Source organism: Ictidomys tridecemlineatus, chromosome 2 (genome assembly GCF_052094955.1).
Source record: "Ictidomys tridecemlineatus isolate mIctTri1 chromosome 2, mIctTri1.hap1, whole genome shotgun sequence".
Taxonomy (NCBI): domain Eukaryota; kingdom Metazoa; phylum Chordata; class Mammalia; order Rodentia; family Sciuridae; genus Ictidomys; species Ictidomys tridecemlineatus.
The window spans coordinates 156181293-156194467 of record NC_135478.1 but is presented as its reverse complement, the minus strand read 5'-3'; the positions used below and the strand labels follow the sequence as shown (position 1 = coordinate 156194467).

The 13175-nt window shown below is 31.3% G+C and overlaps 1 protein-coding gene across 3 annotated transcripts in view; it reads right to left on the bottom strand.

The window, feature by feature from the left end:
- Positions 1–328: 328 nt before the first annotated feature.
- Positions 329–13175, bottom strand: part of Snx13 (sorting nexin 13) — a 142503-nt gene continuing 129656 nt past the window's right edge. For all 3 annotated transcript variants that reach the window (XM_013360139.4, XM_005328782.5, XM_078040024.1), the window contains exons 21-26: positions 12585–12746; positions 11108–11179; positions 8786–8931; positions 8465–8533; positions 6184–6296; positions 329–3820 (exon numbers count right to left, since the gene is read on the bottom strand). In XM_013360139.4, coding sequence (XP_013215593.2) covers positions 3573–3820; positions 6184–6296; positions 8465–8533; positions 8786–8931; positions 11108–11179; positions 12585–12746 — 810 coding nt within the window. In that variant the 3' untranslated portion in view covers positions 329–3572. The remainder of the gene's footprint in view (positions 3821–6183; positions 6297–8464; positions 8534–8785; positions 8932–11107; positions 11180–12584; positions 12747–13175) is intronic.

The following is a 13175-nucleotide window of genomic DNA, read 5'->3' as shown; positions in this document are numbered from 1 at the left end:
CAAAAATATGAATTTGAAATGACAATTATAAATTGTTAATAAATTACTAAGTATATTTTTGTCTGTGGGAAAATAATTTTATACTTTTATATGATAGGGCAGTATGAAGATTTTTTTAATGTTGTGATAGTAAGTTATTTGTTCCATAAAAGGAAAAATTAACTTTGGATGACTTAAGTAACCAACCACTCAATAGGTTATCTATCACCTTGGAATCTTACTTGCTTAATTTCTAAAATAAAAATATAATACATATAGATATTAGAAATAAGACTATTGAGCAAGTTTTTAAAGTACAAATTATATTACTAAATAAATTCAACAAAAATGTTTGTTAATACTTTATTAGTATTTCCTAATGGACAGAACATAAGGCAAACCAAATAAATTTTTTCATCTTCTCTTTAGGTAATAAAAATAACTGACATTCTGATTGTTTCTTCTTTGATAAGAAGGAAAGTATTGATAGAACAGTTAGGCACACAGTTGACACTTACTGTACAATGATATGCACAAGGTATCTTTTAACAATTGTAATCCTTAAATGTGCTCTTTATATTTTCCCTTGTAATACAGGAGCCATGCTCCTATGAGCAATATTTGTCAATTATAAAAGAATTTTACAAGGAGTGACAAAAAGACTTTTAAAACAAGTCCTTAAATAAGAGGATGCAGCAACAACGGAATGTAAGTTGTTGGATTAAGAAGACAGTTTAAACTACATCTCAAAACATTAAAAATTCATTTATTTTACAATTACTCAAATACACATGCATAAAATGAAAATATTGCACAAAATTAAAATTTTAGATGTGAAATTTATATTGTTCTTAATTTTTAAAAAAATTGGTACACTTTCTGGTAGCACTTAACTGTATGATTTTTTTTCAAACACCAGCTGCACAAACTTAAAATGAGCAAACTGAAATACTCAGGAAAGTTTTTAATGTTTCTTTTTTTAAAAAAAATTAAGGCTAGCCAAGTGCATCCATTGGTCAATGGCACAATTGTTTTCAGCAACTATTTAGAACACCCTAATTATAGGAAATGCTCATCTAAGTGCTATGTTTAAATCATACAATCAAATTTTTAGGTGAATAAACTATGATGGTTTCTAAGTAGTTTACATGTTACCTGAAAAATCAGAAAACCCAAACAAAGAGTGATTAATTTTGAAGGTTCATTGCCTAAAGGCACCACTGACTTAAAAACACATTCAAAAATCAAATATCAGAGGACATAACTCCTTTTCATGTATATATCCATATATGCAATAAATGCATTCAATGTAACAACTTTATTAAACATAGTACACTGTACTTGACTCATGAGTTAAATATTTTACACACAGCTTGACCAAGTCATTTAAAAAGTATCTCTAATTTTAGCATGACCACGGCTCTCTCTGATGTAAAACACAGATGTGCATAGAGAAGATGCACCACCGTTTATAGACTACCATTTGACATTTCTGCTTTTGAAATATAAACTCTTTTAAACAAAATTTACTTTAAAAACCCATTTACTCAAATAGTTTTTGGTATGATTGCAGTTAACTTGCAGGGCTCGGTTAGGAAAATTTGCTATCCTACATGACCTTTCTTTCCCTGGTTGATGGTCAGTGTTCCTCACATTATATAGAGACTTTTTTTTTTTCCACATGTACACACTAGGCTCTTACATGAATTCTTCTGTATACACTTAATTTATTCATGTCAAAAATATACTTGAAATGGGCAGGGGTATGTATGAAAATCATTGCACTTATGGCCATGCTGATGCTTTCCACAGATGGGTTTCACATATCCCACTTAAACAGCCTGGGGTGAGGGGAGAGGCTGGAACAGGGAGACAGACTAAGTAGAAGAAATAATTCTTCCATCACAGCCACTGAGCATCTTTTTACACTTGCAAGTTGCAATGAAAGGGATTTCATTTATGTAATTCTGAAGACATGCAACACATGCTGAGCATGTGTACACTGCAAGTACGCACACAGCATCATTAATAAATATGATTATTATAAAGCTTTAAAGGAAGGATTTATCCCATTAATAGGCTTCACTTTATAAGTAGGGTCTAAGTGAAAACAAGACACTAATATCTTGTTCCAATCTTAAAGCTCCCAAATAACTGGGATACCAATGCTGTCCCTTTATCTTAAGCACCCGGTCATTCTTTTAATCCTGGCTCAGTGGTCTGATAAGTAGCTTCACTATTTTAAGGTTTTAGTGTTAAAGATTTTTAAAACAAAAAAAGCTGACACATCCAAACCTTTAGTCAATGAAGTATTTAAAATTATGCAGAAATCCTGCACACAGGGGATATGAAGACTTTAGAGATGGACAAAACAGAGTGAGGAAGCTAGGAAAAGTAGAGGCTTCAAAACTGAAAAACGTATTTGTTGGTATAAAATTCTTTTAGGGACTTCAATGTATACACCAAGGGGTTTTGCCTACTAGCTTTATTTAGAAGTTTACATTATGCGAAATATAAATAAAAGCATATTTTAAAAAATAGTAGAGTTCTGTTTTCATTATTTATTTTCATATATACACATAATAGAATTAGGAATTTGTATGTTTACATATGTCTAATACACTCATTAATCTTCTGATTTGCTATTTTTGTAGTTACCTAAGGCATGTCTAGATCACGCAATTTTAAAATTATCATATGGTAACTTTCAATAGAGTACTGTTTTCTTTTAATTTCCAAATTTTTAGAAGGACAGAATGTATTTGGCAGTTCCTCCAACAAATTATTCCCCTTCTGTATAATCAGTAATCTGTTAAAAACTAATAATTTTGAAACTTAAGTGAGAGCTACCACATGCTTCTTTTTCCACACAGAACGCCAAAAAAACTTAACAACTGAGAACCATAGAGCAAAACAAAGCCCTTAAAGCAAAAATGAATCAATTAAAATTTGTTTTATACCAATGAATGATAAAATCCAACCAAATTCTATTTCTAGTTGGTTTCATTTTATACTGTTTTCTTTAATGTTACAAAACTGTAATTTGGGAATAAGGTTATTTCATTCTGTAAGGGCATTCTGTCACTTTTCCCATATCTGAAACACATATTCTAAAGATCATTCACCTGGCAAGTCCACACTTACCTAAAATGATGACAAGGACCTACAAAATCATTATCCAAATCATACATTGCACAGTCTCCAACTATTAAAACAAATTAGTTTATCTGTGAACCACTGTTTTGTGCTTTCCTTAGCTCTCATATATACACTCTGGCACTTTGTCATTGCTGGAGAATGCTGATTAGTTTGAAACGGAAGAGACCAATGTCATTCTTGCATGAGATGAGGGCAGTATCCTCTCAAAGTTGCAAATTATGCACCAAATCATTTAAGACACAGAAATCTCTCGTGGTAGTGGCTGGATTATAGATGAGAATGAGAAGAACCAGAGTCTTATGGATGTATTAATATTCTATTTTGAGACACTAAAAGACTGGTGCAGACACAACAGTTTATGAGTTAAGCCCCAGAAGATCTGTCCATACCATTAGTTCTGGACAAAATGAACACCAGCTTCATAGACTGGAGTGTCACCTTTTTTGTAAAGAAGGCGCTTGAGTAGTTTGAAGTTTCTGTTTATATTTCTGCATCTGCTTTGACCGTGAATGCAGTTTGTTGAAAAGTTCACGGAATTTATACTGTGGAAATAAGGTTTCTAAAAAGCCTTCCAAGAAGACATAAACCATTCTCCTATTTAGCTGGTTGTGCTGAAACATTTCAAAAACACGAAGAATGCCTTTCCGTGTTGTCTCAGCTCCAATAATGTGCTTCAGTTCATCTAAATCAAGAAGGGAAAAATACACAGAATTCATTCATTCACTTAAATGAAGTATGTAAAGCACACAATAGAGTAACTGATAAATAGCATGCATCCAGTTAATGCATTTCAGCTGTTTTATAACTGAGACTTAAAATTATGCATGTCTGCATGCATGCACTTACCATCCACTTATACAGTAGATACTAGGAAACAATATGGCACAGGAAGAGTAAGGATGTAAACTCAAAAGAGTGCAAATTACAGTTGCAATCCTGTCCTGTAATACCCATGTGATATCCTTTCTCTGTTTCCTCATTTATTAAGTGGGGATTTCTAATAGCCAATATCCTTATAAGCTGTCATCTGTAAATTCTATAACAGTACACAAACATTCTTACTATATCTAATGAGCAATCAGAAACGCTCTAAGTTAACAAACTAATCCAGTACACAAGGAAAAACCCCCACTAATCCATGATCTCAAAAAAAAAAAAAAAACAACTGTAGCACAGGAATAGTGCCACAAAAATATTAAAAGTATAAAGATATTTATTGTGAGATAATAAGGAAAGTGTGTCTTTATGGAAATGAAAATTAGTAGACTTTGCTACTTGGGCACAATTTTGATACATATAAAGAGATGAAAAATTAGCCTTGGTGGTAAAAACATCAATGAACAAATGAATAGTAAGTGTAAAAACAATCATATTCAAAAACTGGGGTTAGAAAAGTCATGCTGAATTTTAGAATTCCTGTAAGAGAAAAGTAGAGAAGAGAATGGAAAAGTAAAGATGGTATGACAAGCAAGTTCGGAATTCACTCAATGAAGTTACAGAGATAGTGGAGTACAGGAACAACATATATGATTATTCTAGAATTATTCATAATCAGAGCCCCAAGCATAAATATTATTTTTTGTTCCTTGAGAAAGGAACCTGAAACTTCCAAAAGACCTGTACTTACCCAGGAGTATAATATAGTTTAAAGCAAATATGCTGCAAGTTTACTAAAAAGCAGGCAACAGATTATGTAAACACATAATCATATACTTTTCTATCTACCTTCACTTTGATCTTCATACCCATGTCATCTCAGTGAGGCCTCCTCTCTTGGTCATTCTATCTACAAAGGTAATGCACCTGACATTACTCATGCCCCTTCCCTGCATTACTTTTCTTCTTAGTATTTACCACTATTATACTATACTTAATTATTTGTTTTGGGGGTATCTTCCTAAGAGAATGTAAGCTTCAAGAAAGCAATGCTATATGCAAAGAACAGTGCCTGGTATGATACACTTTCAATAAATATTTACTAAATAAGTGAATTAAGATTCCTTCCAGTTGTACAATAAAATCTGTCTGTAGCACAATCTGGTTATCATAAAAGTATATGAAATATCCTATACAATTATATTGTGTGAACATATGAATATGCAACAAGTCCTACCATTAAGTACAACTATATGCACAAATATAAAATATGGAAAAATATTCTAAAAGTTACTGTTTGTTTTTCTAAAATGTTATTCCTTTGCTTTAACACCACCAAGTGCAATAGTATATGTAAGAATTAAGTTATGTGGCAAATTTCTAATTTAATTGACATAGGAGAAAGCTTAAAGTTTTATAAGCACAGAAATTGGTACTGTATGATAGTAAAGAATTTATAAATATGTCTTGTCCATTTTCTACATCCATAATTAAAATACAGAGAAAAGTTATCTAGGCATTTTTAAAGATATTTATAAAAAAATAAGGGACAAAACCTCCTTCTAGCCATACAAAACCAATTTTCATATTATACATACAGCCTCTCTCTTATAAGAAGACAAATGAAACACATTCTTCTAAGAGAGTCAGCCATATCCTAAGCAAGTAACTCAAATTAGAGTTACTAAGTATTCCCCTTTGGGATTAAAATTTAAATCACTGAAGATTAATAATAGACCAATCAGTTGTTTCTATGTGGAACAAAAATTTTTTTTTCTTAAAAATCCCCATTTCATATTCTTTTATTAGGCCATTCATCCATCACATATTTAATGATTTAATGACCAAAATGTTTTAATGCAGCAGAGTGAAGTGGTTAAAAGCACACACTTTCAATTCACTCAAAGATGAGTCAGTTATGTCAATTAGGAGTTAGAAATCTTTGGTAGATTATTTAACCTCTCTGAGCACTGTTTCCATACATATAAAGCAATGATATTAATAGTGTTTTGTTTTACAGGACTGTTGGTTAATTAAGAATATATAAGAAATACCTAGCACAATTATATAGTAAACCATTAAGATAGTAGTTATTATAATAAAATGAAATAGCTAATCTAGCATGATAAATTCTAAAAATTCAGAACTACAAATTACATGCTCACTCACCTGGCATAATTGCAAATAATTTAGTTTTTCCTGCAATTCTTGTTCTCATTCGAATAGCTTTATCTCTGCATGGAACAGACTCTGCTAAAATGCCATTTGGCCAAAATGCATCTCTGTTAGAGAAGATTAAAAATCTCTGTAAATATTTTCATTTCTAATGACATAAGTTAATGAAATTATTTCAAATTTCTATAGAAAACACAAATGTGAATGGAAAGATAAAACATTTCTGAAAATTTATATAGTTATAATGATATTCAACAAAAAACAACTAAGTATAAGATTTAATTTTAGGTGTAAGAGGATATACAAAGAAAAATGGCAGATATATTCTGCCCTTTGGTAGCTCATAAACACAAAGACAACAAAATGGAATATACAAACATAACCAAACATTTAAACTCAAAAGTCAGAACCTCTGGTGAGACTGAAAATTGGTGCAACCACTATGGAAAACAGTACGGAGATTCCTTAGAAAACTTGAAACACTACCACCATTTGACCTAGTTATCCTACCCTAGGTTTATACCCAAAGGACTTAAAATCAGCATTCTACAATGACACAGCCATATTAATGTTTATAGCAGCTCAACTCATAATAGCTACACTATGGAACCAACCTAGTTGCCCTTTAACAGATGAATAGATAAAGAAATTGTGAGATATATATATATATATATATATATACACACACACACACACATACATACATATAATGGAATATTACTCGGCCTTAAAGAACAATGAAATTATAGCATCTACCAATAAATAGATGAAACTGGAGAATATCATTGTGAGTGAAATAAGCCAATCCCACAGAACCAAAGCCAAATGTTTTCTCTGATATGCAGATGCTAATTCACAATAAGGGGGTGGGGAGAAGAACAGAGGCACTCTAAATTAGATAGAGGTGGTAAAGGGAGAAGAGGGGGTAAAGGGGTAGGAATAATAGTAGAATGAATCAGACATTATTACCCTATGTGCATATATATGACCTGTGTAACTCTACATCATGTACAACCAGAAGAATGCGAAGTTATACTCCACTTATGTATGATGTGTCAAAATGCATTCTACCATCCTGTATAAGTAATTAGAATTTAAAATTTTGAAAAAAAAAAAGTGAGCACCTGCTGACTGAACAATTCATCCCCAAACTTATGAGATCTTAAATTTGGATACCTTAGAGTTTAACAGCTATTCTCAGTTGGGCTACTCCATTTTCCTTATAACTAATTCAACATAAAACTACATCCCATGCCCACAACTTATAACTGGATTGAGTATAGTAGTCCTATCACACATACAATAACCCATTCACCTTGACTTTCACATTATATTTGATTCCCATTTCCTAATGTTTGGTCCAAAGGCAGGAACTAAGCAAAAGAAACTTGCTCTATCCAGAATTGATCTGAGAGAGAGAAACTTCCCCAAACAATCCCTGCATTAGAAATCCTGGGAGCTTTAAAAAATCTGAAATGTCCAGGCCTTCCACTTGGTTATTTAAGACAGCCAGCCCTTCAAGCATTGGTGCATGTTAAAGCTCTCTGGGTGTTTCCAACATACAGCCAAAGCTAGAAATCAATGCTACAGAGAAACATCATTTTTCTACCCTGAAACAAAATGAACATGCCAGGGCAGATATTCCAATTTCTGGTACAAAGGGGAGAAACCGTAAAAAAGCCAGATCTCTCATTTTCTATCATATGTGCCTTTGGCACACTACTTCTCTTAATCTTTAATTTTCTCATCTTATCTCTCACTCCTCAATGATTGGCACAGGGGAGGAACTCCATATATTTTTGTATATGAACCCAGAAATTAATGTGTCAAAGCTGTTTAATTTGTATTATCCTCAAAAGCTCAAATATGTAATTAAAAATTAGACCATGGCCAGAGATAGATACTCTCTTAGGAAGTTTCACTTAAAATCAAGGTTAGTAAATATAACTGAAAAAAAACTAATCTCTAAAACTAGTATTTTATTATATTGCAATCTCTATACAAATATTGATTATCTTAAAGTTATAGTACTGATAAAATATAGCCAATCATCTCATTTTTTTCTTTATATTCTTTCTATTCTCTTTTTAATAATACAAAGACGAATAGTTTCATGAGACAAATGTTTCTTACAATGCTTACAATTCTTTATGTTCACCAATGATGAGCAGAAACCAACTTTATGGCCCGGGAAGAAATAAAAGTAGTAAAAATTAGTGATAACAATGCTAAACTCTGTACTACCTGAAAGAAGTGACCGTGTCTTAAGATATACCTGAAACGTTTCACTGAGTCAGCTACTTGTTCAGGTGAGGTCATCCAATCAACATGGTCAACTATTTTTCTGAAAGCAAATAAATTTAAATGAATATACTTAAAATTTTAAAAGGTGAATAAAATAAATACAACTTTTATAAAGCATGCACACTAATCTGGGTATAAATATCTCTGAGAGCAACAGACTGCTTTAATTATCTTCTTAAAGGCCCAGAGAAGATATTCTGCCATGAAGGTTGAGAAATCTATTTCTAAAAGTGAAAGTTTAAAAGATAAGTAATAAATAAGATCAAGCTCCAAAGGTATGGGAGGGATGTACCTATTTATAGTATCACCATATGTAGCTCTAATAAGCTGCTGAAGTAAGTTTTTGATATTTCTTCGCAACCACTGATTTCTCTCTTTTAAGTCGAATACTTCATCCATGAGAAGCAGCATTACCCTAAGTGGAATATTGTCATCCACCTGACAAAATATAGGAAGAAACAGAAATAAATGTATCAGAGTTACATCCACTATGAATGGTTATTTTGCTGCTTTTACAAACTGGTACTATTTCAGTAAATTAGAGAACAAGTTACATGATAGCCTTCAAAATTTGATGTTTCATTCTAATTTAGGAAAAAAAATATTTTTTTAGCAGTAATTTTGCCAGAATAGAAAATTTTATAATGATGAGTAAATTCCAAGGCTGTAGGGGGGGAAAAAAACCCCACAAACTTCTCAAAGTGTATCCATCAAAGGGGGGTTCATGATGGTATAACAAAAGATGATTTCTCTCTCATAACTTTTAATAGAGGTTGTACTAGTTTGATCAAGCAAATGCTAGACTCTTTGCTTACTTTATCATATTTCTCATAAGGATGAAATATCACTGTTTTTAATAGTATAAAGCAACACAAAATAAAGTGTTTGGTTTAGTGAGTAAGTTGCGAATAATTAGGTGTTTTAAGGAAAAAGAAGTTGAAATTCAATTCAACCTACATCTAAATTAACATTATAAAGCCACATTTCACTAGCCTAGTAGAATTTTCCTTTAGCTTTTAACAATAGAAAATTAGTACACTTTTATTATGAGTATTCAATCAATGAGATTACAAATTAAGTGGAATGCTTTCATATGCAAAATTATGCAGGAAGTAAAAAACAGGTAAAGATTTAGGATTACACAGAATTGTCAGTAATTTTGTAATTTTTTTAACCAATGAGATTTTCTTCCCAATTATTTTCTCATCAATATTATCATTTAAATATAGAAAAAAGAATATCTCATTATCATGTTATAAACATTTTCTTAGTGTACTTTTCATTCCACAAAGGAAGATTATTATAACTTTAAAATAGCTTAAACAAACCAGAAGGGAAAGGGAGACTCATTTCATTACCAAGGCAGAATAAATACTGCTCCATTTTCTAATAAAGCATATTCACATAGGTTTGGTGCCATACAACAATTCTAATAAGTAAGTAAACTGTAAACACCACAAACAAAAAGTTATGATGTTATGGATATTATACAAGCAAAACTTGTAATAAAACATTATAATCTTGAAAAGGCAACAATTTAAGGCAGTTTATTATAAATAAATTTAATTGGAAATTTAAAGGAGATTGTTATTACTTCAAAATAAATCTGCCTAATAGAACAGAATACAGAGCCTAAAAACAAATTCAAATAAATACAATAATCTGATTTATGATAAGACAGAAACACAATATAGGGAAGAACAGGTCTTTTCAGTAAAAGATGTTTGGGTCAACAGGACCTCTACCTCATTCCATATGTAAAAGTTAATCCCAGATGAACTGCAAATCTAAATGATAGCACAGTAAAACAAAAAGCATTTTAAAGAAAATCACAGGATATTTCATGACTGTGCAGTAGGCACAGAGCAGATTATAAAATGCATTCTAGTAAAAAGAAAAAGAGAGCTATGCAATAGACATGGGGAAAAGATCTGGATACCCACATAAGACAGTGCACCAAGTAGTTGATAAACATGAAAAAAGGTTCAACATTTCAGTCATCAGACAAATGTAAATCCACATGAAAAACAACAATTAGAATGGCTAAAATTAAACACAAAATACTGAATATTGAGCAGGATGTATACCCTTTAGCCCAGAAATTTCATTCTTAGGTGTAGACCTAACAGAAATGAGTGCTAGCTATTTTTTTTTTAATCCTAAAACATGTACTAGAATGTTCACAGGAGTTTTATGCATATTGAACAAATTGTGCTCAATTTACAGAGAAATACTACAAAGCCATAAGAACAAAGAAACTACAATCATACAAAACAAAATGGAAGAACATCGAAATGTTAAGCAAAGAAGCCAGACTTAAAGGAGCACCTACATTACAGTTTTTCTTACATAAAGCACAAAGGCATGGTAAAGTTAGGGGTTGAAATTATCCTCGGTGAAGACGAGAGTTTAAGGGCCAATCTGGAGTACTGGAAATTTTTTATTATTTCAATTACAGTGAAGATTACATGGACATGTATAGTTTTTAAAAATTCACCAAGATTAACACAATATGTGTATATGAATGATACATATTTATCAAAAAGTTAAGATCTGCCAAGTATAGTGTGAATTCCAACTATTATATTTATTACCAAGAATAAAATTAACTTACATTATCATCAAGTTGAGCTGAGACTCGACAATGTTCAGGATCTGAATCAGTCTTTGTAATTAAAGGAGGCACCTAACATTTAAAAAAAAAAGAAGACAAGAAAAAGTAAACACAACAAAGTAGGCATTGAAAGAACACAACATAATAACAAAACAAATACCACCATTTGATTTGATTTTGGGTACAATATATAAGCATTTAAAAAATTTAGAATGGGAGACCTATATAAAAGAATGTTTATTTCATTACCCAAGGTTTTTTTTCTTTAAAAATGAATTGACTTTTGAATTTGGAAGGAGAAATTACTTAGTCAAACATTCACACTTTGTAGAAGAATTTAAAACTACTAGAGGTTAAGTGAATGGAAAACTAAACAGGAGCATAGCCAGAGAACAGAACTCTAATCTGCTTATACCATAAAAAGCTCTTGATAATATGTTAATAGGTTTAAGGAATTAACTCATTGTTACATAAGTTAAGAGGACAGAAAACAGAAAGAACCATATTAGTCGAAAATCATTTGTCAGCATCAAAGGAACATTATAATCACCTATTTTAACCCCTGGAAGTTCTGGTAATGACCAAAAAAACCTAGAAAATTTCTATGACTTTAGCACAAAGTCACAAATATTATGGCATCAGAAATAGTACTGTTACTCATTTCAGTGTTGGTATATTTTCCATCACTACAAATAAAACTGGAGCATTATGAGAAGCATAAGAATTGATAGAAAAGAAAGATTTACCCACACTATTTTAGAAATTGCCTTTTATATCAAAGAATATATACTTACGTATATTTGCCCTTCATTCAAACCTGACCAATAAACAGAAAATTCTAATAGCTTTATGATTTTTAATAGCTTTGACTATAATCTTAAAGAGAATATCAAAATTATTTTAAAAATATAAATTAAAAATGCACCAAACTACTTGGTCCAGTAGCTTGATCTGCTAACGTAATGAAAACGCTTCCTGGGAAACTTCGGTGCCATTAGGAAGAATGTACACAGTACTGCACAGACCCAGAAGCTGACATGGATAAAGACTTTTCCTCCCTGAGAGCTGATCATCGCTCCATCATATGAATCAGGAGAAACTATAAATTTTGTGTTTCCTGAGAGAATACTAGTGTAGCTTATTTATGAATAACATTTACTTGTTTGCTACAGGATTTATAGTATTATAGATTTGCATAATGAAATAATTAAAAAAGCAACTTTACTAATTTTACATATTGTTTTAAATGGGTTTTAGATGTCTATGAGAGCAAAGACTGATGAGTGACTGGATTTTTCAGCATCCATTTCTGGTAAAAAAAAAAAAAAACAAACTTCCTTTGTTGCTTTTTATTTACAAGACTATATATCTAAAGTACTTCGGAAAGAAAATAAGGTAAATCTATGCAAGGAATTCAATACATCTTACTTGACTTAAAAATAGTTTGTTTTATACATTACTGAGAGTATCTTCTTACCTTGAAAAATGACTGCTTTATGTCTTGACCTAATCTTTCTGACATTTTGCCCATGTTGTCTGACATTTTAGTCATTCCTTCTGCCAAACTATCAGGAAGGGATTTAACTGCATTTGAAACATTCCTCATAGAATTTCGAAGTGGATTTACAAAAGTGTCCATCTAAAGGGAAAAAGGTATTGTACCATGACATCATTGTATCAGACATGTTATTCAACCCAGAAGTCCAGAAAAATGCAGAAATGTAATACATTAAATATACAATCATTTTCAGTCTGTACTATATCATTGCATCTTAAAGATATGTTGTCTTCTGTGTCTTAAAAATGTATTTTTACATTCACACTTATGATTTAAAAATTTGACTAATGTGGTTACAAAATAAATATAAGCTTTCACTGCCTTCTTATTAAAGAAATTCTGAATAAAACAGTTTTACAAAACAAACTGAAGTTACTTGAGTTAGCCATTATATACTTTTTAAAAATATATATATATTTTTAGTTATAGACAAACACAATACCTGTATTTTATTTGTTTTTTTAATGTGGTGCTGAGGATCAGTACCCAGTGACTCACACATGTATGGCA